This window comes from Schistocerca nitens, chromosome 8 (genome assembly GCF_023898315.1).
Source record: "Schistocerca nitens isolate TAMUIC-IGC-003100 chromosome 8, iqSchNite1.1, whole genome shotgun sequence".
In the NCBI taxonomy this organism is placed as follows: Eukaryota; Metazoa; Arthropoda; class Insecta; order Orthoptera; family Acrididae; genus Schistocerca; species Schistocerca nitens.
The window spans coordinates 548,113,320-548,140,370 of NC_064621.1; the positions used below are offsets into that span (position 1 = coordinate 548,113,320).

General features: G+C 40.7%; 1 protein-coding gene across 1 annotated transcript in view; it reads left to right on the forward strand.

Annotated features, from left to right (window-relative positions):
- Positions 1 to 27,051, forward strand: part of LOC126198544 (histone-lysine N-methyltransferase ash1) — a 341,958-nt gene that overhangs the window by 247,718 nt on the left and 67,189 nt on the right. The window contains exons 8-9 of the mRNA XM_049934952.1: positions 13,058 to 13,312; positions 18,815 to 20,779. Coding sequence (XP_049790909.1) covers positions 13,058 to 13,312; positions 18,815 to 20,779 — 2,220 coding nt within the window. The remainder of the gene's footprint in view (positions 1 to 13,057; positions 13,313 to 18,814; positions 20,780 to 27,051) is intronic.

The window sequence follows — 27,051 nt, forward strand, 5'->3', positions numbered from 1 at the left end:
ACCTGTCCGCCAAATCATTTATGTATATAGAAAACAACAGCGGTCCTAACACATTTCCCTGGAGCACTTCTGACGATACCCTTGCCTCTGTTGAACATCCGCCGTCGGGGACAACATACTGGGTTCTATTATGTAAGAAGTCTTCGAGCCACTGACGTACCTGTGGATTTATTCCATATGCTCGTACCCTCGTAGACAGCCTGCAGTTGGTTACCATGCCAGATGCTATTTGGAAATGTGGAATCTGCCTGTTGCCCTTCATCCATAGTTCTCAATATCATGTGAGAAAAGGGCAAGCTGAGTTTCGCACGAGCTATGCTTTCTTTCGTGGACATACGTTTCTTAGTCTCAAGAAAGTTTATTGTATTCGAATTGAGAATATGGTCAACGATTCTTCAGCAAACAGAACTTCGGAATATTGGTGTGTAATTTTCCCTTCTTATATACTGTAGTCACCTGCGCTTTTTTCCAGTCGCTTGGGACTTTGTGCTGCACGAGAGATTCGCGATAAATGCAAGCTAGGTAAGAGGCGAATGCCGCAGATAAAGTACTCGTTGTAAAATCTAACTGGGATTCAATCCGGACCTGGTGACTTACTTGTTTTCAAATCTTTCAGTTGTTTCTCTACGCCGGGTACGCTTATTACTATGTCGTCCGTACAGGAGTCTGTCCGATGGTCAAGTGACGGTTTGTTTGTACGGCTCTCCTGTGTGAACGATTTCGTGAACGTGAAATTTAAAACTTCGGCTTTCGTTCTGCTTTCTTCAACTGCCACACCAGACTGGTCAACAAGACGGAAGTGTGCTTCGGATCTAACTCTGCCAAGAGGTAAGAGGACAGGGAGGGGGAGACCCAAGTCCAAGCCTAGTACTCCGCAGTAACTGTTGTGTTAGGTAGGTAGGCAGCGGCGGTGGCGGCGATATTGATCCTGGCCGGCTGTGGACGGTCCAGCGCGGCGTCGGCGGCGGCGGCCAGGTTCCGGCCTGACCAGTGGGCGCTCGGCCGCACCTGCCACGCCGCGCTGCGTTGCCGGTCCGCGGTAGCAGCGCAGGCAGCCGTCGCAACACGCGCCCTCACCGCGGAGTCGCAGAGGGAACGCCAGCGGCGCCAGTTCCTATCTCGTCCACGTTTTCGTTGTTATTCTCAGCTGTTTACTAACGCACAGACTGCCCAAAAGCAAAGCGTAATTTTAAAAAAATGGTAGCATGTAGGATAAGTGACAGGACGAGGTAACACAAACTCGCCGGAGATTTACTACTCATGTATTTGAGAAAATTCTCTCTAAGTCAAATCATTGTATCCCTTCCCTACAGAGGCGCCACAGAATTCGAAAGCACAAAGAACTTAAACCGAAAACGTTAGGCACAGATACGATACATGCCTTAGACCAAGACAGTACGGTTACTGCTAGGCTGGTAGCGACAGGTCATCCTCTCGTGAAGAGTCGCTTCAAGATTTGTCCATAGGCTGTCGATGTATCGCTGTACGCGGGTCTGGAAGAGTCGGTGGCGGCGGCTGCTGGCGTGCTACAGTGTGTCCCACGCACGTTCTGTTGGCAGAGAGCTTTGCGCGGATACCAGTGTTCGTTCTACACCGAAGCGCCAAAGAAACTGGTATAGGCATACGTATTCAAATAGAGATATGTAAACAGGCAGAATACGGCGCTGCGGTCGGCAACGCCTATGTAAGACAACACGTGTCTGGAGCAATTGTTAGATCGGTTACTGCAGCTACAATGGCAGGTTATTAAGATTTAAGTGAGTTTGAACGTGGTGTTATAGTTGGCGCACGAACGATGGGGCACAGCATCTCCGAAGTAGTGATGAAGTGGGGATTTACCCGTACGACCATTTCACGAGTGTACAATGGATATCAGGAATCCGGTAAAACATAAAATCTCCGACATCGCTGCGGCCGGAAAAAGACCCGACATCGCTGCGGCCGGAAAAAGACCCTGCAAGAACGGGACCGACGATGACTGAAGAGAATCGTTCAACATCACAGAAGTGCAACCCTTCCGCAAATTGCTGCAGATTTCAAATGCTGTGCCATCAACAAGTGTCGGCGTGCGAACCAACGAAACATCATCGATATGGGCTTTCGGAGCCGGCCGCGGTTGCCGAGCGGTTCTAGGCGCTTCAGTCCCGAACCACGCGACTGCTACGGTCGCAGGTTCGAATCCTGCCTCGGGCATGGATGTGTGTGATGTCCTCAGGTTAGGTAGGTTTAACTAGTTCTAAGTTCTAGAAGACTGATGACCTCAGATGTTAAGTCCCATAGTGCTCAGAGCAATGTTTTGGGCTTTCGGAGCTTAAGGCCCATTCATATACCCTTGATGATTGCGCGACACAAAGCTTTACGCCTCGCCTGGGCCCTTCAGCACCGGCATTGTACTGTTGATGACTGGAAACATGTTGCCTGGTCGGACGTGTCTCGTTTCAAATTGTATCGAGAGGATGGATGTGTACGGATATGGAGACAACCTCATGAATCCATTGAACCTGCATGTCAGCACGAGACTGTTCAAGCTGGTGGAGGCTCTGTAATGATGTTGGGCGTGTGAAGGTGGAGTGATATGGGACCCCTGATACGTCTAGATAGACTCTGACAGGTGACACGTACGAAAACATCTTGTCTGACAACTTGCATCCGTTCATGTTCGTTGTGCATCCTACCGACTTGGGCAATTCCAGCAGAACAGTGCGACACCCTGCATGTTTAGAATTGCCGCTAGGTGGCTCCAGAAACACTCTTCTGAGTTTAAACACTTCTGCTGGTCACCAGACTCCCCACTGTGATTATTGAGTATATCTGGAATGCCTTGCAACGTGCTGTTCAGAAGAGATCTCCACTTCCTCGTTCTCTTACGGATTTATGGAAAGCCTTGAAGGATTCATGGTGTCAGTTATCTCCAGCACTACTTTAGACATTAGTCGACTCCATGCCACGTCGTGTTGCGTCACTTCTGCATGCTCGCGGTCTCCCTGGCCTACACGATAGACAGATACCAATTTCTTTGGCTCTTCAGTGTACTACTCTAATAGTCACACTGAAAGGACTTGACAGTAGCGGATATCTGCAGTCACTCCTTCGAGAGTGTCGGTGTTCTAATATGTGAATATTAATGAAACCGGCAAACTGCAGCGACTGATTCCTAACTGGAAATGGAGGAAAAAAGGCCCTATGAAAATGTGTCTGCAAATGCATGGTGTGCGTGCAACGACGGAAAATCGTCCCGGAACACAGTACAGAGCTGCGTCGCGTTCACGTCACAACAGATGTTCAAAGTAGCCTCGTGGAATTGCGAGTGATAGGGATAGTAGCGGCTGTCATGCAGGATACATGTAATAGTACATTGGCTTACACCACGTTGGCGGCCAACTTGCCAGGAGCTTGTACTATGGTTCGTCTCAATATCTTGTAGAACCCGGTCCTCCAAATCTCGTGTAGGCACAGTCCGCCGCCTCCCTGTACGTTTGTCTGTCCCAAAGGACTCGTGTCACACAAACGCCCAGAAAGGGCTTTAAATCTTGGGTGGTGTGGTTGCTGTCTGTGAGTGTACTTGTTTTGGTATAGCCGTGCTGCCTCTCGACCGTTTCCGTCTGCTTGGCCGCACACAAACACCATCCTGGCTTGTTCCGATGTGAATACCGGACCATTCTGCTGTTTACAGTACGCTGCATCACACAGCCTTCAACACACAAGGAACACACGGCACGTGGTCAGAGGAACTACCACTTGTCAGTGCCATCTACCGTAGCGACGATACATTTCCGGACACATGGTTATAGGTCATTTTTCCTCCATTTCCAGTGAGTTGCAGTCCTGCATCGGGACACAAAGCATAGGGCTACAGATGGACAGATGCTAAATGAAACGCGTTTGACTGTCAAGAGAGCAATGCGTGATCCATTCAGTGGCTGCCGTAGCAGAATATTGTCAAAATTGAACAAAGCTCCAGGGCCCGATGGAATCCATGTCAGATTATATACCGAAATCGCGGCCGAGTTAGCCCCTATGGTAGATCCCTCGAACAAAGTTCTTGCAAAAAAGCACGAGTCATACACGACTACAGGAAGAATAGCAGAAGTAATCCACAAAAACTACCGTCCAGTATTCTTGACAACGATTTGTTGTAGAATCTTACTATATATTCTGAGCTCAAACACAGTGAGGTATCTTGAACAGAGTGACTTCCTCAGTGCCAGCCAGCATGGATTCTGAACATGTTGATCATGTGAAACCAAACTCGCACTTTTCTCACGTGACATACTGAAAGCTTTGTATCAACTCAGTCCGGTGGATGTTGTATTTCTTGATTTCCGAAAAGCATTGGACTCAGTACCGCACCTACGCTTATTATCAAAAGTACGGTCATATGGGATATGGGGTCTCAAGTGAAATTTGTTACTGGATTGAGGAATTTTTGTTAGGGAGGATGCAGCATGTTGAATCATTGTCAGATGTAGAAGTAACTTAAGGTGCGCCCCAGAGAGGTGTGTTGGGACCCTTGTTGTTCATGCGGTGTATTAATCACCTTGCAGACAATATTGATAGTAATACCAATAGTTTTGCATTTGATGCAATTATCTGTAGTGAAGTACCTCTGAAAGAAGCTTAATAAATATTCACTCAGATGTTGATAAGACTTCAAAGTGGTGCAGGGATCGGTAGGTTGCTTTAAATGTTCAGAAATGTAAAATTGCGCACTTCACAAAACGAAAAAAAGTAGTAGTCTATTACTATAATACCAGTGAGTCACTGTTGGAATCGGCCAACTCATACAAAAACCTGGGTGTAACACTTTGTAAGGATACGAAATGGAATGATCACATAGGCTCTGTTGTGGGTAAAGCAGGTAGTAGGCTTTGGTTCATTAGTAGAATACCAGATAAGTGCTGTCAATCCACAAAACGTTTCTTATAAATCATTCGTCCGACCGGGTCTAGAATATTGCTAAAGTGCGTAGAACCCGTACCAAATAGGACTTACAGGGGACATCGAACGTATACAGAGAAGGGCAGCACGAATGGTCACAGGTTTGTGTGATCCGCGGTCTAGTGTCACAGAGATACTGAATTAACTGAACTGGAAAACTCTTGAAGATAGACATAAACTATCTATTAATAAAGTTTCAAGAACCGAGTTTAAATTATTACGTTAGGATTATACTACAACCCCCCTACGTATCGCCCACATAGGGATCGAGAGGATAAGATTAGAATAATTACTGCACGCACAGAGGCATTCAAACCATCATTCTTCCCGCTCTCCGTACGTGAATGGAACGGTAAGAAATCTTAAATAACTGGTACAATGGAACGTACCCTCTGCCCAGCACTTCATAATGGTTTGCCGGGTATAATAGATGTAGACACTGCCACTTATAAATGCCCCATAAATCTGGATATTGCACAATCCGATCAGCCCACCTAATAGAGATACAGCGAGACCGCCTTTCGATCTCTCGTGAGGTACTGATAATGTAGTTTACTCATACTTTCTCATAGTAGAGTATAAATTCTGAATGGTTCTCCCAGAAAAGAAGAGAGTCCAACTATAATAAACGCAGTTTTCTAATTTTTGAAGATGTTGGATACGAGGACGTAAATTTTCTTTCGGCTGCGGGACTGGAGTCGGCAGATCATTATTTATCCTCTCACGTTTGTATCCCTCAACAAGAAGCCCTAATTCTTTCAGGCTCTAAACGCCGACCTAGTTCGATTCTGACGGTACTTATCTACCTACTGATAATTTGTGAAGAAATTCCCGTTTCTGTGGGACGTCCCTGACTCGATAGTGAAAACACTGCTGAGCATTAGCCGTCAAGTAGCGCGGCGCCTAGCAGTCCCGGATGGCGCGACATCTGTGAAGTGACTAATACGTAGGTAAAGCCCGCCCCCGTCGGCCGTCCGCGTAGTTGGCCCGGCAGTGAGTCAGCGGGCAGTCGTCGGCTGCGTGGCGCCGCCGCTGATTAGCATCTCCCTCGCAGAGCAGCCGCCGTCTACCCGCTGACGTTTATTACGAAAGGTGCCTCACGAATGTGCAGCTTAGCAGTGCCTTCTTCTCAACCTAAATCAACACCGTGGAAACAGTACTTTTCCCATCAGAGTGTTACCAGCATTTATCTTGTAATCTACAAGGACTGTTAAGGGACTAAACCATTCATTATGCCTTACTAGGAGAGCTGAGAGAAGACATTGGTGTTGAGACCTCGTTTTTCTGTCACGACTGCCTAAAAGCACACTGCACGATCAGCTGGATACAGAGAATGCACGGAGTACCAGTGCCTAGAAGTGGAAAAGGTAACTACCGGAGTGATCTAAAGTGAAATGACTACATAAAACCAATTGTGAAATTGAGACTCATGGGAAAAATCACAAGGAAAAGTAATTCACTCACGAAAAGTGTCTTACAAAGCAATTGTTCGACCGTTTCTTTGTATTGCTACAGTCTCGGATACTTATCAGGTTGGGTGAAAAGAAGAGGTAGAATATATTCAGTGAAGAGTGGCACGGAGATGCTCTACAAAACTCCAGTGGCAGACACTAGAAGAGATGTGTTGCGCATTAAAGTCAGCCGGACTGTTGAAATTCCGAGAATGTTCATTCGAAAAAGTGCCAGGCAGCGTTTTACTTCTTCCCACATATGCATCGCAAAATGGACACAATTAGACAGTCAGTATTAGAACTAATACAGAGGTTTAATGACACATTCTTCCCATCTGCTATTTGCAAATGGAAAAGGGAAGGGGAGAAGAGATATGGTACCAAAAACACCCTCCGTCACAAACTAAGGTGGCTTGCAGGGTATAGACGTAAAAGTAGTTTTAACAGGAGCATATAACAACTTATAGAAGGCCTACATTAAGTTCAGATTCTGACAACACTATGAAAGATATGCACCCATCTGATAATAATGTGATACCATAACTAGGCCCAGGCTGTGAGGGGCAAGTCTGACTTGATACTGCTTCATCTTCTGCCTACACATTATTGGGGGAAAATATTGGACAGTGCATTTGATAGTACACCAGCCTCTTTTCTATCAAAGTTTACTTCTGTGAAAGCTCAGAGGGATGAAATGGTCATTAACACAGTGGACTCCCATTTCGAAAGAGTGGAACAGTAATTCCCATCTAGTCATCCAGATTTAAGTTTTCCATAGTTTGCCTTACAAGGGGAGGCCGCCAATTGTGAAATTCAGATTCGATTCATACTGCGCATAATAAAAGCTCATGGCCAGAGGTGTAATGTGGCAAAGCACCAAGATGCACTTCTCAGCCGTTGTCGAGAAAATCGACAGTTAAAAGAAACCGTTGCGGTGAAATACTCTCTACGATGAATAACTTCTCAACAGCGTTGTGGCGCAGCGGTAAGCGCTCGGGTTCGTAATCCGAAGGTCGCCGTATCGAATCTCGCGCCGTACAATTTTTTTTATTATTAGTTTTTTGTAATTCATATATATTGCTTATGCATGTTGGTGAAGGCGGATCGCTCTCCAATTCTACCGCCTCCATTTTTCGGTTTTTTTAACAGGGTGTACCAAAGCTCTCCCGTCCGCACTGATTTTCGACGATGTTGTAAGTTGCGCTAGGGACCGCATCTACCTTCTTTCGAAGTTAGCAGGCAACTACGCTGTTATGCGGCGGGTCGTTTCGGCCCATTCAACATCTGTCCTTCAAGTGTAACGAGCGAGTAACGGAGTTTATATTTCATACCTGCCGCAGCAAATTTGTGTTCGTGGGGTCCCTATGCTAATTCGAACGTTTGACTTACGCTATACGTATTCGTTTCGGAATACCGTTTCTACGTCTTCCGTTAACTATACGTGTTTAACATTATGAAGACAATAACATTTGTGAAATACAACTTTGTTTGCGGAAAACATAATGATGTTCGAAGTCGCCAGTTTTTCCACGACAAACGACTTTCAACAACTTATTATATGCATAACTGTTGCAACAGATTGCCGGGAATATATATATATATATATATATATATATATATATATATATATATATATATATATATAATGTGTGTGTGTGTGTATATACACACATATGAGTTACAAAAAACAAATACTAAAAGAAAAAAAAGTTTGCATGGCGCGAGATTCGATCCGGCGACCTTCGGATTACGAACCCGAGCGCGTACCGCTGCGCCACGACACTGTATAAAATTATTAATCGTAGAGAGTATTTCACCACAACGGTTTCTTTTAACTGTCGATTTTCTCGACAACGGCTGAGAAGTGCATCTTGGTGCTTTGCCACATTACACCTCTGGCCCTGAGCTTTTATTATGCGCAGTATGAATCGAATCTGAATTTCATAATTGGCGGTCTCCCCTTGTTAGTCCCTTGAAAGTGAATGCTAGGAGGTTTCTCTGAAAAGGCCGCAGCCTGCAGGGTGGCCGTAAGATCCTGCTGTCATACCAGAAAATCGTAACTTGGAAACCATTAGAGATACAGCGTTGTGGTTTATTTTAAACCATTTAGCAACTCTTAGTTTCGTTTCTTTTTCTTCAGTTGTGCGAAAATTCCAATATGCGCCCCACTCATCACTTACAGAACATCAAAGCAATATTTGAGTTCCATCCATGTACAGGTCAGCACTGCAGAATCAACAGCTCTGATCTCATTGACTGGTGTTGTGTACACACAATCCTTGATATAACCCCACAAAACTAAATCTAATGGTATGACATCAGGAGAGCACAGAGCCGTGTGTTGGGATCATCACGACCTATCCACCTCTCAGAATGTGTGTCATTCAGCATGTCCCACATGTTCTAACACCAATGTGGAGGTGCACCATCATGCTGGACAGCGATGGACGATTACACTCTTCGATATGTCGTAGCAGGAACTGTTTCAGTATGTCCAGCTAAACATTTCCGTTTATGGTATTCTCTTTGAAGAAACATGGGCCTGTCATGCATTAGGCCACACCAAACATGAAGCTTGGCACTATAACGGATGTGTTAAAGAGTGTTGTGCTGCTTTTCGAAGCCCATATCCTAATGTGGCAATCCACATGTCCCGAAATGTTGAATGTTGCTTCATACGAAAAGTGGGACTTTCAAGTCATCATTGTCAGTATGTGTGGAGGCCACTATGGGGCATGCGATTGAATACTGCAGAGGACGATTGTTAAGCTCCAATACTTGGACTGTTACAGCAAAAAGGTGTAACTGCTTATGTATCATTTTATGGACAGTTGATCTTGCTTCTTGCAGTTTTCACAATGCAAGACGAACTGACTTCTGGTCGCTGCCAATACGTTTGCTTGGGACACAAGGAGCCATTGCTTTCAGACAGGTCTTTGACACTGTCTGTCTCTTTAAATTTTTTTGAACCATCTCATTATCCTTGTTTCTGCGGTGGTGCCCTCCCATATGAACTCGACAATTCTGCAGTAGCATTGTTGGAGACTTGCACTCTGCACACCAGATGACACTTTGCAACCTTCTGGTTTGTCACCGTTTTGATGCACTTCAAGACAAATCTGCAACATAGAACAAAAAGAAAAACTGAGAGGTGTTAAACATTTTACAACAAACCACAGTTCTCTATCTCTAATAGTTACCAAGTTATGATTTTTTGAAATGATAGTGGGTCTTTATGGGCATCCATATTAGCTGGCCTGTTATTGTAAAATCCAAGTTTGTGTCCTATACCAAAGGTTACTTTTCAGAAATCACTTCTGGTATTGAGACTGAACACAGCTCGTCTATGTGGCTTCCTCAAACACTGATTACTTAGTTAATGAGTTGAGCAAATCTAAAAATATAGTGTGTGAGTAAAGACAATCTCTTGAAACTGATTTTGTGTATCAGAAAATGAGTGTTTAATATAATTCAGTTTGCAGTGCCATCAGTACACAAATTGAACATGTCACAAATAGTGTTATTAAAAGAATACAGCTGTAAACAAAACCCAAAAATCAGTGAAACTGTGGAATGAAACTCTGATTACCATTTTTAACTCAGACAGATAAGAATTCATTTATAGAAACACAGCATATTATGAACATCCAGTACATAATTTTGTGTGCTGTGATTACCTGGAGAAATAATTAGAAGGAAGGTCAGCGTTGGCCATAATTTTGATGGTTTACTGACAGCAAAATCGATTTTCGATCACATAATGATTATCTTCAGTGCTGTAATGTACAAATTAAAGCTCATAGGCACTGGTGTCAAGTTATCATCAGTAACCAAACCTATGAAACGTTTTGCTGTCAATAAACTATCAAAATTACAGCCAACACTGACCTACCTTCTAATTTAACGTATATGGTCGTTGTGCACACAGCACTCTATGGAGTCGCCAATCAATGGAGAAATAATGGCAAGAAGTTTTGGGATCAGGTGTTGGTTTGTTCACGCAGTGCACACTAGAAAGTTAAATATTATTGAATAGGTGTGTTTGTTTAATCAGTGAAGATGTTTAATGTCAGAAGTGGCTTAATTGTGTGCTGTTGCCCAGAACATATCACAGAATTCACATACAGCAATTACATTTTCTTGTGGATAATGATTTCTTAATGAAAACTGAATGTGCTGAGCAAATTCAATTACGTTAAAGAGAACCAATTACCTGCAATTCTAAGTACGTACTTTGGGCACCATTATATGATATCACTTTCATGTTTAGGCAGATAAGATAGAGAGCTTGTTGTGCAGGTGGGAGATCAGAATTGCCATTTCATATAATAGTGACAGATATAACCACAGCTCCCACTAATAGGCAAACACAAAATTAATGAATGAAACATACTCAGGATGATGCGCAGATATAATTTTACAGCATTATGTCAGTGAACTATTGAAACAGCCAGGACACCTGAGTGCATCAGAGTACTTGATTCTGTAACACAAGGAGATGCATTAGCCCCAAATTGAATCTGCCTCACGGATTCACCATGGGAGGTGGTATACTGGACAGCCTGGATGTGGTTTTTAGACAGTTTTCCACATTCACCTAGGTAAATATGGGACTAATTCACGTGTTTCACACCAGATACACAATGCATAAACAATCACACTTGACCACACTTTAAAAAACAATATCATGTTTCACCATGCACTAGACACAGATTGTAGGGGTACATGGATTCCTCCCGGGGTGGGAGTGGGGGGGGGGGGGGGGTTGATCACAGTAGCTTAAATATGCCTGTGGGAGTGTTGATCTGATTGTAATAACAGGCTTTATACAGGTATGGTTGGTTCCCACAAAATAGGAGAAGTAACATACTATTTATGACTCAACAATAGCAGGATAAAGGGCACCCAAAGGGTAGGTTTCAGTGAACTGTTGATTACAAACTTATTTTCAGTCAAGTATCAGAGTTCGAATATGTTCACTTAAAGAATATCTGCTTCATTTTCAGTGTACCCATATGCTACATTTTCAGTGTACCCACTTTAGTGTAACTGTGCCAAAATATAGTTGGCGTTTCTGAATAGGAGACAAGTAAAAGATACCAACTGCTGGAAAGGTTTGGGAAGTATTAATTCTTCTCATACAAAGAGATATAGAAATTTAGTATAAATGATTGTATATTCATTGCAAAATAATGTATTTTTTGCATCGTTAAAGCTCACATTCCTCAGTAAGAAGAAATACTGTCTGTCTGTACCTATTTTATTAGAGTTTCAGTTCACAAGCATCATATTAAGTTATTCTCTAATAAAGTTGCGGTTACTATGAGCTGTTTTTTTCTTGCACATTGTTGAAAGCCAATTAGAAAAAACTGATAAAATTGCTGAAGAGAAAGCTAATGTAGAATATCATCCATCACTGTAAACCCCATGATGTACTAGCCTTATGGGAAACAACAGTTTTCAATGAAGTGAAACAAATCCATGCTTCACTGATGTGTATCTCAACTAGCTGATATTTGTAAGACGTTATAGCGGTTCTGCCCCCCCCCCCCCCTTCTCTCTCTCTCTCTCTCTCTCTCTCTCTCTCTCTCTCTCTCTCTCTCTCTCTCCCAGTGTCGACATACTGCATTGCTACACTGTCTGAAAAATGGTGTACATTTAAGATGGCCAATGTGCACTATTGTGCACTTTCCATAAGCCTCATTAATAGTTAGCGGGTGGAACATCCACATACTGCTACAATAAGTTTACTGTTGTACATCTACGAGCAGTAAAAGCCTAACCGCCCAGTTCACAGTCTGTAGCATGAATTAAACGATCACTGTCATTGCTTTAACACACTGTCTATTGGTGTAACACTTATTCCACTGTTAAGTTGATGGTTTGTTGACATTCCAACCAACACAGGTTCCTTGTCTGAAACTCGGTCGTGGACTGACTGACTCGTGACCAAAAATCTAGCCATCACAATAATAGGTGCTGAAACTACACATTGTTCTAAATTTAATTTACAGAAATTACAATTAAAAATTAACTCATTAAATTAACTGACTACATCAAAAAATTGGTTCTTTTTAACAGTTTCTTCTAATACGAGGATTAAGTCGAATTATTTGTTTAAATCATGAAATTAACAAATATAGTTATGTAAACAATACTCTTGACAAAACTGTTAATTACTTTGGAATTCATAAAGGATTGGTTTTGCTAACATGTTTTCAAATAGAGCCAAACAGATCCTTTAAGAATGCTATTGTTTCGTCTCCCAAATGTTTATAATTAGTACAGAATTTATATTTGTTTGTATGTCAACAATAGAATTTAAGTTACAAAACAGTTACTGATTTCACCCTATAACAAAAGATACTAACTAGGAATAGTTGAAATAAATTGGAAAATCAATAACATACATAAAACTAACCACAAAATTGAAACTGAGGGCCAACCTTTCTCTTTTATGAAAATGCAGATTATACTCATGTACGTTAACGGTAATTACTTGAAATTGGAAAAAGAAATTTTAAGGAGGTAAATGGCAAAACAAGAGGGGTAGTAAAAATATTCCAGCTTCCTTTGTCACAATGTCAGTTGATACATGTAGCAATACTTGAAGTGCTACACTTCTCTTGCAACTTTACACATTTTATTTTTGTTTCTTGTTGTTGCAGGTTTCGGCCGTAGGTGGCCGCACAGCAGCACTCTACAGTATGCGTGTACCTGCCTCACCGAGCCTGTACCCTTGTGCTGGAGGTGGCAGTGGACGTGGGAGGGGTGTCCATACACCCCGCAGCAACACTGACACTGATGATGATGAGTCAGATAGTGATGAGGATGGAGAGGTAGCAGAGATCTCACAACTAGCTCAGGAGCTGGGTCATATTGAGGTCCAGTCTGAGACCCTGCCTATAACAGAGCATCTAGAGGTATGAACAGCCAAATATGCTGAGCCCTGTAATAACCTAAAGGAATTTCTGATTCCTTTTGACTAATCATTTTCATACTACCTTTCACTTTTCTTCTATTAATATTGTTGTATGGTACATCTTATTCAAGAAGACCAAACAAAGGTGGTATGGTGCAAGCCTAAGCCTTTCAGAGACCTGTGGTGATGAAACTAAACATGGTCTCCAGTCTGTTTAGAAATTGATATATGTGCTGTACATTTTGTAAAATATGAATACTATAGATGTCATGATTGATAAAGAAATCAAATATTTATAATGTATGTATTCTACATACTAGTAATTGTAGTGCACATACTTAAAGATGTATGTGAGGAAATATGAATCAGCATTTAGTGCAGTTACCATCAGGCAGTGCAAAGGAATAATAATGAATAGAATAAGAAAATTATTTTATATTTTTGGAAACAAACCTTTTACAATTATAATGTCAGTTAGCTTCGTAACCATAGTACGAGATAGTATTTATTATTGATGTTATTATAGCACATGTTTTGGTGTCTTTATTTTACCGAAATTCTCAATAAAATCATTCAAATGTATTTCATTTGACACTTTACTTTCACTTAGTAAAATGTACAGTTTAGCTAGCCATTCTTAATTCATTCTCTAGCATGATGTGACTGAGACACAAATAGCCAAGACGTATTGGATTAGAAGTGATGTACAGGGTAATGATTCAGTGAAGTCCCATTTAATTATAAATTGAAGGATTTCTTGGGCTGTCTGTCTAGCAACAACATCTACAATTATATTCATTGCACATAGATTATTTCTTGCACCACCTGTTCTTTATCAAACTCATCGTAAATTTCTACCAGATTGTCCAGTGCTACAGCCAGAGCATTATTGGAAGCTTCAAGCATAAATTTTGTTTCAACAGTTTGGAAAATTGTGATTATATCTTTAATGGCCATGTATTGTTGTGAGAACTCTTGTAGAAATCATTCTATGCATTCAAACACTGATCAACAAACTTTTTGTTGAATTGATAATCCAGTGTCATGAGCTAGTTTACCTGACATTGTTTTATCTACCCTCCTCCTTCCTTGTTGATCATTGTTAATGTTCATATCATAGTATTTTTTAGTGCCAAAAGTAACAGCATTGTCTATAATTATAGTTCTTTCCATCAGAAAAATCTCATTCATGGTTTTTAATTTGGTGAGTCCTTTAACCAAAGTCTTATGTGAAGACTATATATATATTCTTCAGCTAAATTGACTTCTCCACTGTCCTGTGCCAAAAGTTGATGTTGGTCAAAAAGATAAAATGCAGTTATATGTGAAGGAGCAAGCTTGCTACAGATCTAGTATCAAGATTTGCCTTGAATTACACTTGCATATCTTCGAAAGTGCTCACAGTTGCTTCCACATTTTCTTTTTATGACTTTAACAGAAATGTAATGCGTACTCCGGTGAATATCAAACAGTTGTTTCAAACGTTTTTATTTCTCTATAAGTAATTCCCATCTGTATGTAGATGATGAGGAGATTGAAATAACCTCTTTATGAGTGCAAAACAGATGATGCCAAAGGGAATATATGAGAATTCACAAACTCCACGAAGATTTAAGGAATGATTTGCACAGGGACTGAAAATGGTTTTTGGATTGACTTCTTGAATTTTTCATAATACTCCTCCATGTCCATCTGAGATTGGCACAGTGTTATCATACCCTTGAGCCATGCGTAACACAATATCAGCCCGTCTTTTTCTGGGCGCTGTTGAATATATTTTGACATGTCCTCTGCAGTCTTTGCTGACATAATAAACTAACAAGGATTTTGGAACTTCCACAATTTTGTCTTCTTTATGGACATATCAATATTTCATTCGTTTGGTCAGTTCTTCTTTCATTGAGAGTGCTGTCAAAAATTATTCCATAATATTTATGGAATATATCTGCAATAATTTCTTCCTAAATGTATTCACTTGAAATAAAATTAAATTCATTTTGTGTCCCTTTTGACCAATAATAAGATACTCTCTTTGATTCACCAGCAGGCTCCTCCAGCTGTAATACTGAGATTTTGTCATCAATTGCACTAATTTTAAGAAAATTTCTGTTTTCCAAAGAATGTCTTTACCGTCACCAGAGAAATCAAGCTTTTGCTGGACTAAAAATAATGCAATATCTAAACAGTGATGTAAGATGTTCTTCCATTCCGTGATCTCATCAAGAACAATCTTCTGATTATGTTTGTCAGAGCCTTTTCTTAAGTTTCAAGCCCATACAGAGTGTTCTGCATTTTTCAAAATTTGATAGATGTTCAGATGATGATTCATGTTTTGGTTTGTTAGGATTCAATTTTCACCACTGACAGAAGTGAGGGATTTTCTCTCTCTCTCTCTCTCTCTCTCTCTCTCTCTCTCTCTCTCTCTCTCAGAGGCAAATAATCGGCAGCAAAAACAGTACAGTTTCTTTGTTCATGGCGAGTACAACATCCATTTTGTTAAATATTTCGTCTTGTTCAAACGTGAGTAAATCCACGAAAAACTAAATGTCAATGGGTTCGTGTTGTGTGTTCACCTTGTCTTTTTATAGATACCTTTCAGTAATCACAGTTGTGATATCCTCTATAGCAGGTACTGGCCAGTGTACAGTATCACTGGATGAAGAGGAGTCGAAGTTAGATGCATCAGAAGTATTTTCATTCTCACTAATTTTCTCATCATTACTGTCTTTATCATCTGTTTTTCAGTGTCACACAAAAGTTTTCATTAAAATCACAAACAGTAGGCTTATCATCTTAGTCTCAACATAAAAATTGTGTGTACACTGGAGCCAGATTCAACACTTTGATTACCCTTTTCTTCGTCATCTTTATTTTCTCCATGAGTGGAAAGGTATTTGGATAAAGTTACAGTGACTAATTTAGCCTTGTGAGACTTTGCTTTTCGTAACTTTCTTTCATGGGAGCTAGATGGATGAAATCTTTTTTTAAAAAAATTTTCGGTGCAGATCATGGCCTACGTATCCATAACAGTAATTTTTTCTGTCTATGTAGTCTTTGAGCTCGAGAGAGTAGATAAGTACTATCATGATTCATTTTCAAATGAATGTTGTGTATAGGGTTTATATTGCGGCTGACAATAAAGCCAATTTTTTCAGTGGATGAAAAGATTATTTTACTATTTGATAAACCATCGTTTGTTTGTTACACATCATGATTCTGCAATTTACTGTGTACTGGGAAACAACGTCGTCTAAGAATCTAATGTTTGCAAAGGATTATAGAACTTTAAGTTTCCATGCATTTCCGATCCTGATAGTATGTATTAAAAAATTTCAACATGATAATAATCTAAATAGAAATGCAAGTATTTACATTTTGAGCTCTTCTTAGGTATATGATAAAACAGTTACCATTTAAACTAGCTTAAGACGCCACAATAAAAATCAAAGAAAATTTACATTAACTATGTACTACTACTAATCAAGATTCATGAAGAATGAAATGGAGTTAACAGGATAGTCAAGGTGTTCTGGAGAGCATGCACAAGTGGACAGTTTTGAGTTTTCCCCATTCTGATGGGTATCCCTGAGAGTTTCAGATGGAAGTTAAAGGGAAGTCCTACATCAGCTAATATACGAGGTGTGGCTAGAAAAAAACCGGACTAGTACTGGTGAAACAATAAAACGAATGCAATAAGGCTGAAAGTCGCGTGGCCTGTCACGTGACTTTCCTTGTCAACTCCTGTTAACTCAGACACTGCTCTGATTGTTAAACGGCGATCTTGTCGAACAAGTTTACCGATTTTTTTCAATGTTTGCATCAGTTTTTGCTGACAATGGTCTGCCAGTGTGAGTGTCATCACTGGTGTCTTCGCGGCCATCTTTAAATCGTTTAAACCACTCAAACACTTGTGTTCGCGATAAACAATCATCGCCGTACACTTGTTGTAACATTACAAACGTTTCACTTGCAGATTTTCCTAGTTTGAAACAAAATTTGATGTTAACACGCTGTTCTTTCTGTACACTCAACATTTTCCGACGCACAGACAAAACGTCAACTACTTAAAACAGACGCCATGGGCAGACTGAGTGCAGGAGGCAGATGAAACTCGAGCAGTAGGCGGAGCGAGAGTCACGTGACAGGCCACGCGACTTTCAGCCTTATTGCATTCGTTTTATTGTTTCACCAGTACTAGTCCGGTTTTTTTCTAGCCACACCTCGTATTCATATTGTCTCCAAAAAAATTTTAAGTTACGAGGGTCACTCCAAAAGAAATGCACACTATTTTGTTTTTTAAATCTGTCTCTTATTCTACATGTTTGAAAGTTTTACAGTGTGTAGATACATCCTTTAGGGACAATATTTTCATTTCTCCACATAATTTCCATCCCTCTCAACTGCCTTACGCCATCTTGGAACCAGCGCCTGTATACCCACATGGTGAAATTCTGGACCAACCTGTTTTCATTCTCTGATGAATCTCCTTTGGGATGACACCTTCTCCTGTCAAGAATTCAATGACTGCACGTTGCTTAAATCACATTGACCGACCGTCTGCACAGTGTTCCGTACTTCACACTGTAACAACACAACCGTTCAATGCTTAGGCTTCCTGCCAAGTGGAGCTGTAGAGAAGAGCTTACAGAACAAGCCAATACCTGCTGTGTACCAATGCTTCCAACTGTTGAAGAGCTACAAAGGTGGAGGCATTACTTTTCAGTCAACCCTCATATTTTGCGTACATATGAGTCCTCGAACTCCAAATTGCCTCTTATTTACGGAGCGTATATTGGCCTCATTTGGGATTTGATTAAAAATGGGGCTGTTCCTGGGCCCTCCCTAGGACCAAAGGCCACCAGGCAGAAGGGGGGGGGGGGGCTGCATCCCCTTCAGTGCAATGATTAAGACACTAGACTCTCATTCAGGAGGATATCAGTTCAAATTCTCTTTCAGCCTTCTAGGCATAGATTTTCACAATTGCCATAAATTGTTTGATACAAAAGCTGGGGTGATTCATATGAACAGAACACAGCCGTTTCCCTTCCCCATTCTTAGTTTATGCTCCCTCTCTTAATGGTGTCATTATCAATTGCTTATTAAACCCAGTTTATTCGGGAAATATTATTTTTGTTTTGTTTGTAGGTGTCGTAAGTTTAAATCCATTTCCTTTCTTATGTTTAAGCCTTATTCTCATTTCCAACAGAAATTTATAAAAGTTATTGTTAGTGTTGTCTATTAGCTTTTAAACATATTCACAAGAGCTCTCAAAAATAATTAATTCTGACAATTTTGCATTGATAATCTGTCTGCAGGTTAGTGTGCTACATGTATACGCGTGCTCCAGAAACACGGGTATCATCACGCTGATACAGTGTAAACTGCTTGAATACTTTATTTCCAGCTTTCTTGTTGAATTTGCTGATGACTTTCTTAAAAATATTATTTATACACTGTATTTGTTGTCAGCAACAATGAAAATAACACAGTTTCTTATTTGTAGGAAATCAACCAGGAGGACTTGGCAGCTATTCTTCCAGATGTTGTAACAATAGACAACCATGAAGATGAAGCAGGACCTCCTTTTGATGGTTTTGAAGATGTCAGTTCAGAAAGTGGGAAAGTGTCTGCAGCAGTTACACAGCAACGAGCAACCACAGGAGCTGAATCCAGTAGTGATGTAGAACTACCAGAACAAGTTGTGAGTGATGCGATTAAGAGGATAAATATAGACAGTGAAGAGGCTACTCCAGCCATGACGAGGAGTGCTACAGCTGCAAAAAGTGGAGAGGCAGCTGAAGAACCAGCTAACATCCCAGATGGAGCTGCACCATCTTCATCTGTTGGTGGATATTCTTCAGCATTGCTTCAGCAGTTTGTTGAGAAGACAGAGATACTTTCATCACAGGCAGCTACTGTAACTTCGGTACAGGATACAAACAAGACAGCTACTCAGAGAGATGTTCCACACAGGCGAAAAAGGGGCCGACCCCCAAAAGTGATCAGACCACCTCAACCAGCTGCCGAGTCGACAAATCGGCCTGAATGCCCTACGGCACCCAGCAAACTGGTGCCAGAACTGGAAGCTTACATGCGTTTAGACTGTTCGGTGTCTAATGTTTCTCCAGACAGTGGAATCCAATCTGTGGCCGGCTCACCAGTTCACCAGTCTTGTTCACCTTCTTCCCATACGGCAGTTCATTCTCCTGCACCGAACACGCAGAAGACCTCTTCACCTCTGCCAAGTCCAGCAAGGGATACTGCCACTCCACCTCCTGCATTGTTTTCTGGTAGGCGGAAGAAAGGACCTGTGAAACGTGGTCCTGGAAGGCCAGCTAAGAACACTAAGTGCATACGCCGTCCACGAACTGAGCGTAGGGGTCCAGGCAGACCAAAACTGAGGAAGAATGTCAAGGTCGCAAGGAAGAGGCCAGTGCAAAACCATGTATCATTTCGCAATGCTTCAACTGTAGTAACTGCTAGTGGTACTGACAGTGGTGACGAAATTCCTCCTACTCCATCACCTGTTCCTGTGGCTCCCATAAAACGAGGACCTGGAAGACCTAAAAAGGCCCCTCCTGTGTTGGAGCCCAATCTTCCTCTACCTACTATGGACAGAAAAACTTCAAAGGAGGCTGAAAGTAGGAGCCCAGTGAAGAGAAAGGCTGCAAATCAAGGCAAGGCTAGTGAGGATTCACCTGTAGGAAAACTACAGAGGAATGACAGTAGTGGTGAAGTGAATGTGAAACAGAAAGGTTGTGCTACTTTTAGTGATGTAAATGTGAGAGTAAGCAGGAGATCTGAACTATCTCTTCAGACTGAGTCTACTGAAGTTAAGAGGTTTCCTGTTAAATCTTCTAGAGTGAGACTGAGAGAAAACAGCCAGAAGAAGGCTGAAACTGTTGTGCGTTCTAAAGTTACTGTTGAGGAAAGACGTAGGAAAGGTAGAAGGAGGCACGACATGTCTCAGAGTAAAATTCCAGAAACTGAGAGACGACTGGGAGTACGTGGCCCCAGGCAAAGACATATTGCAAATTCAGGGACACTTTCAGCTTCTAACTCTCATTCAATTACAGTGCAGAAACTAGTGAAACCTAGACAGTTACCAAGGGTACATTCTTTTCCTCCTGGAATATCACATCACAAACACAAAAAACGAAAGAAAAAGCTAGGACTGGTGAAACCGGAGAGACGTGTCGTGGATCCTGCATTTCTGTTAGAAGTGGAAAAATTGATACAAGATTTTAATCGCTTTTGTATTATTGCCCGGGGAGGTTCTGTCTCGGGGAATTTGAGGGCAGGCGAGTTAGCTCTACCATCAATATTTAGGGTTAAGAGAATCATTAAGAAGCGGAAAGGTAGTGAAAAATCAAGAAGTAGTGATAAAGAGTCTGGTGCTGAGGGAGATGGAGGGAAGGAAAAGTGCCGTCAAAGAAGAATAAAGAAGAATGCTGTTGAAGTACCGAAGGTAAGACTAAGATTTATCGGTTCAGGTTGCACTCTTTTTGTGTCTTAAACTCACCCAAATAAAAATGGTAACAACTTTCTCTGTTCATGCTGTGAGAAAACATTATTTTATAATTATCAATTGGTAGCAATCAAATTGCATGGCGTGGAATAGGCACACTGCTCGATTGACAATACAATGATTCTTTTAGTCACTTGGGTGTGTTTGTTTTGACGGGGGCTAGAACTGAAGGTGTTATGGTGTTTGCTTACCACAGTTGCTATCCGCTTCCAAGACCATTGTCGTATGCAGTTGGTAGGATTATTGATAAATAATACATTTGTACTAGTGACATACAAGCCATCAGTATATACACTGTGATTAAAGATTATGAACTTTGGATTTCAGCCACTGTTGATCTTTCCATTGGATCTTTAGCCTGCCCACTCTTTGGAAGCCACTTGGCTGCTATTGCTCTTGATAAATGTGGGTCACTCATCCTTTATGCATGAAATTTTCACCTCCGGTGATTTTGTGTGATTCTTTAACTTAGGCTGTAGATGGTGAGAGTCAAGCTATATCACCCCATGTTGCTTCAATAATCAATTGAAGAAACCTCGTTTCTGGGGTTGGGTTCTACTTCTGTTTCTTGCCAGTAAGGACTCATGTCGCAGCATCATAGTTGCTTCCTGTTACCGCCTTTGTCTTGTAAAATTCCAGTATTGTGTCCTTCATCGCTTAGTATTTTAGGGTTATAATTGTTTTACAGCATATTCAGTTTTATGTTTAATATCAGTTTATTCAAAATGTGAGTGTATACAGCCAAGGAAGATACATGTGCTAACCTGTTTAATAGATAGTTATTAACAGCTGACTTCGAGGTAGCTGTAGTGGTATGTACCTAAGAAGGCAGGCAGGCAGTGGCAAGAAGAAGTGTACCACATGACTGTTCAGCCAGTAGTCTACCATGTTTGTCTATAGCATGCACTTCAGGATGTGCATAGGCCATTTAGCATTGAACTTTCATGTTAGTTTATGTATAGTGAAGGTACTTAGTCACAGTAGTGTTCATTATGGGTGGCATAAAGTGAACATGACAAGTAGTACATTAAGGAGTGACCGCGACAGTTTTCCAAGCATATAAACTGTTCTAGGTTGAGCCAGAAGCAGAAACACTGGTCCAATCTGGCACTTACTACAGTAGTGCCAGTTACCAGGGTAGGAAACAGCTGTAGCATGTGTCAGGAGACTGACAATGCCCCAAAGTGTTCTACATACTTCTCTGCACAGAATACATCACACAACCACCTTCTTGTTTGCACATCACTATAGCAGTAAGACACATTTGAATGTTATAATAAGAGTTTACTTCAAGTTTTCTTCAGAGGCTGTGGTTACACAGAGCTGACTTCTCAGTATTCTGTCAAAAGCTTTAACACGATCAACAAACATAATATAGGAGTTGCAGTTTCATGCTGTTTTTTTTTTTTTAATTATGTGTTTCATAACAAAAACTTAATAAACACAAGAATTACCATTACAGAATGTAATCTGTTCTTCAGGCAAAATAAAATCTGTTATTGGTTAGGGTTGGCAGTGAGGATCTTCATGTGAAGCTTATGTCCAGAGTTTATAAGGCTAATTACTCCTTCCTTGTATATAGGAACTACTTCAGATTCTTTCTTCACTTACTTGCTAGTTTAGCATATGCATCAGTTACTACATTTCATCACTAAGATTGCAGAACACCATATCTCAAAAAACACATATTTTACAGGAAACTAAAATAACATTATAATATGTACAAGTTTAAATTGAGACAAGTCATGCTAGTTTAAAGAGACACTGAGTCATAAACTAAAGTAACAATATCTGTTGCACACATTATTTGGCAATTTTTATGGTGTTAGTGACCTTATTTAGTGATATACAAGGTGTTGCAACCAAATCATTGTTAAAACACAAGAAGTTAAGAGTTTCTGCACTCATATAATTTTTAATGTTACTAACAGAACTGAGCATACAGACACATAACATGAATTAAATATGAATTTAAAATCTTCTCACACAAAAATAAAAGTTAGTTTTGTGGTTTTCCTACTGTTTACTTGACATTATGTGTAAATGAGACATCCTTAAAAAAGATTATAACCTTTTGGAATAACTGATTTTTAGAGACATTAAATCATGATACTTTTGTGCAGAAATTGTAGCTGGTTCTATGTACAGATGTTCTTATATTACTGGTCACTGTAATAGGTCATCTCAGAAGTAATTCCTAACGTCTTCAAAATCCAGTTTATATTTGGTACCCATAGATGGTTTATACCTCAGTGCCAACACACCTGTAACACCAGGCTCGCCTACTTTGTTCACTGGACAAACTGATTTATAGCACAGAACTTGAGAGTAGTCTACACTGGGCATGTTTTTCATACCTCACTTCCTTTATAACATCAACATAATCAACTGGGGAGTAGAGCACCTCGTTTTCTTTCTGCATGTGGAATGCACACCAGACAATTGGCCTGGGGTGCCAGCACTGACTGCACTACTTGTGCATCCATGGTATGAGGAGCATTCGATAAGTAATGCAACACATTTTTTCTGAAAACAGGTTGTTTTTATTTATGATTACAATACTCCATAATTTCCTCCACTCTTTTGGCTACAAAATCCTATTTTTCAACATAATCTTTGTTCAGTGCATCGGCCATATGCCTTCTTACTGGGAGGGCCTGTATGCTGGTGAGGTACCATTCTACTGGTTGACATCAGAGCCAACCTCTTCCTGTATCAATAACATTCCCATCAACAACATACTGCGTTTTCAGAGTGCATCTTTTATTGGGCCAAATTGATGGAAGTTGGAAGGTGCGAGGTCTGGACTGTAGGACGGATGAGGAACAGTCCGATTAAGTTTCGTGAGCTCTTCTCAGGTGCGCAGACTTTTGTGAGTCCTTGTGTTGTTATGGAGGAAGAGAAGTTCGTTTGCATTTTTGTGATGATGACCACTGAAATCGTTTCTTCAATTTCCTCAAGGTAACAATAAACTTCAGATTTGATTGTTGCACCCTGAGGGAGAACATCAAATAGAATAACCCCTTTAGAGCCCCAGAACACTATCACCGTGACATTACTGGAAGGTGGTGCAGCTTTGAAGTTTTTCTGTGGAGGAGAGGTGGTGTGGTGCCACTCCATGGATTACCCCCAGTTGGAGACCGGCTCTATTCCTTCATTTTCTTGTCAAGTTCAGATCATCTACTTCTGAGCCTTCAGATTCCTCTGCTATAGTAGGGTTATAACTGAACCTGTTGAGAATGTTGCTGGAACTTCTGGGCAGAAAATGTCTGACAATTATAGTGTCATCTTCAATATTTTACTTTCCCTTGATGTGTGATTATGTACTTGCATTTGAGTTTCCTGCAATATCAAAATTCACTGTTTGGATGTAAAATTTTTATACTGTGTACTTCTGGGATATTCTGTATAATAATTATAGGCCTAAAGCATGATATTATTATCCATCTATCTACAAAATGAGTGTTATGCTTTGGTGTAATAACATACTATAAGGTGGAGGAAAAATAGCACACCTCACATCTGCCTTATTTGTTAACTGAACACTTTTGATAATCTAATCTTTTGCATACATTAACTGATTGCCTGCTCAATTAATAACTTGTTGTGTATTAATCACTCCATTATAACACTGTTAAACTAGGCAAATGTTGTAAATATCACCAAAAAACTCTAAATAATTATTACATTGGCACAACAATGACTGATGCATGTTAAATTCCCAAGCAGAAAAATTCTTCTGAGACACAAGGTTTCATATATTAAGATTTGAATGTTAGAATTTACAAGTTTTTGTTAGTATGTAGGAGAACAACTAAGCATACATGTAATGAGATCAAAGATTTCTCATCTTATGCAGGACACAGTTCTTAACATGTACAAACATGCAGCTCAGAACTGATAATTTTTGATTTATGAGATTTTGCAATCTTGCTAGAGCTCCATTTCATTAGTTGTGAGGAAACAATTTGTTCTTTTCAGGAAGTGTTTTGGCACTCTCAATTCCTCCTTTGCCATTGACTGTTTAAATAAATTATAATTATTATGATGTTCTTTGATTCTTGATTAATACCAATCTCTCTCTCTGTCTCTCTCTGTCTCACTCACTCAGATGACAACAACATTTGGCAGAGAAGTATTGTAGTCATCGTGCTTACCTCCATTGAGTTGAAAAGTTATGACTAATCAGAAACTTGTGAAACTAAGTATTGCTTATGTAGTTAGGGGCTGTGTAGAACTTGGTGAATGACAAAGCTAGACATTAGAATGGTGTTACAGTGAGATGACAAAAGTCATAAGACACTTCCTAGTTGAACTCTTTTTGCCTCTGTGGATGGTGCAGTAACTCAATGTGGCATGGGCTCAACAAGTCACTGAAAGTCGCCTGCAGAAATATTAGCGAGTCTGCCTCTATAGCTGTCCATAATTGCAAAAGTATTGCTGGTGCAGGGTTTTGTGCACGAACTGACCCCTTGATTATGTCCCATAAATGTTCGATGGAATACACATTTGGCGATCTGGGTGGTCAAATAATTTGCTCAAAATGTCCAGAATGTTCGTCAAACCAATTGCCAACAAATGTATCATCCATAAAGATTCCATCATTGTTTGGGAAAGTGTTGTTGATGAATGGCTGCAAATCATCTTCAAGTAGCCAAACATAACCATTTCCAGGCAATGATCAGTTTAGCTGGATCAGGTGATCCAGTCCATTCCATGTAAACACAGTCCACGCCATTATGGGCCGCCACTAGCTTGCACAGTGCTGCCTCGTTGACAACTGGAGCCCATGGCTTTGTGGAGTGTATCCCACACTCAAACCCTACCATCAGCTGTTACCAAATGAAATGAGGACTGATCTGATCAGGCCATGATTTTCCAGTCATCTGGGGTCCAGTTGATATGGTCATGAATCCAGGAGAGGCACTGCAGGTGATGCTGTGCTGTTAGCAAAGACACTCGCATTGGTCATCTGCTGCCATAGCCCTTTAATGCCAAATTTCACTCCACTGTACTAGTATAAACATTTATCTTACATCCTAAGTTGATGTCTGTGGTTATTTCACACAATTTTGTGTGTTTCAATATAGTGGAGATGCTGAGTCACAGATAGGCATAACAAAAAGTCTGTCACAAATATAGCTTTCGGCCAGTAAGGCCTTCATCAAAATTAGTTGACAAAGACACACACACATGTACAACAGTGGATTTTCCATTGTTTAATTTTGTGTGTTTGTTTGTACTGACAACTGTATGGAATGCCACTGCTGCAAGTCATTAAGTGAGGGCCATCGGCCACTGCATTGTCCGCAGTGAAAGGAATGCCTGAAATTTGATGTTCTCAGCACACTGTTGACATTGTGGATCTTGAAATATTGAATTCCTTAACTATTTCCAAAACAGAATGTCCATTGCATCTGGCTGGAACTACCACTCCATATTCAACATCTGTTATTTCCCATTGTGTGGCCATAATCACTTCGGAAATATTTTCACATGAATCACTTAGTACAAATGACAGGTCCACCAAAGCACTACCCTGTTATGCAGGGTGTCCAGCTTGAAAGAGGCCTCGTAAACATACATTTGCTTAAATTACACTTAAGGGCTTTGCATAAACAGCAGGAAATGAAATGAACATGTTCTACCTTGTTCATGGGGAAATAAAGGTGAATCACAATAGATGCTGGAATTGACCACCCTCAACTTGTAAACACAGCTGAACTCGCCTCTGCAGATTCTCGAACGTTGCTGCCAGAATCTTTGGTGTTACTGCCTGGATTTTGTGGACGATGTTCTCGTGTAAATCTTCAGAGTTGTATGATTTGCTCCTGTAGACCTTGCCATTTAGGCCTCCCCATAAAAAAGTCAGTTGGTGGTAAATCAGGTGACCTTGAGGGCCACAGTCCTTTCAAAATCACTCTGCTTGGGAAAAATGATTCCAACATCAGCCATGGTCACTTGAAATGTGTGACATGTGGCCCCATCCTGTTGGTACCAGCTGAGGGTAAGTTCTTCATCACCCAGCTATTTTACAAATTTGTGAAACATTTCAGTGCAAACTGCACTTGTCACATTAGACTTGGAAAACAGAATGTCTAATGATGCGACACTCTGATGTTGCACAGAACACGCCAATCTTTTGTGAATGCAGGGGTTGCTCATCCAGTGCATGTGGATTTTTCATTACACCACAGAATTGTACTGTGAGA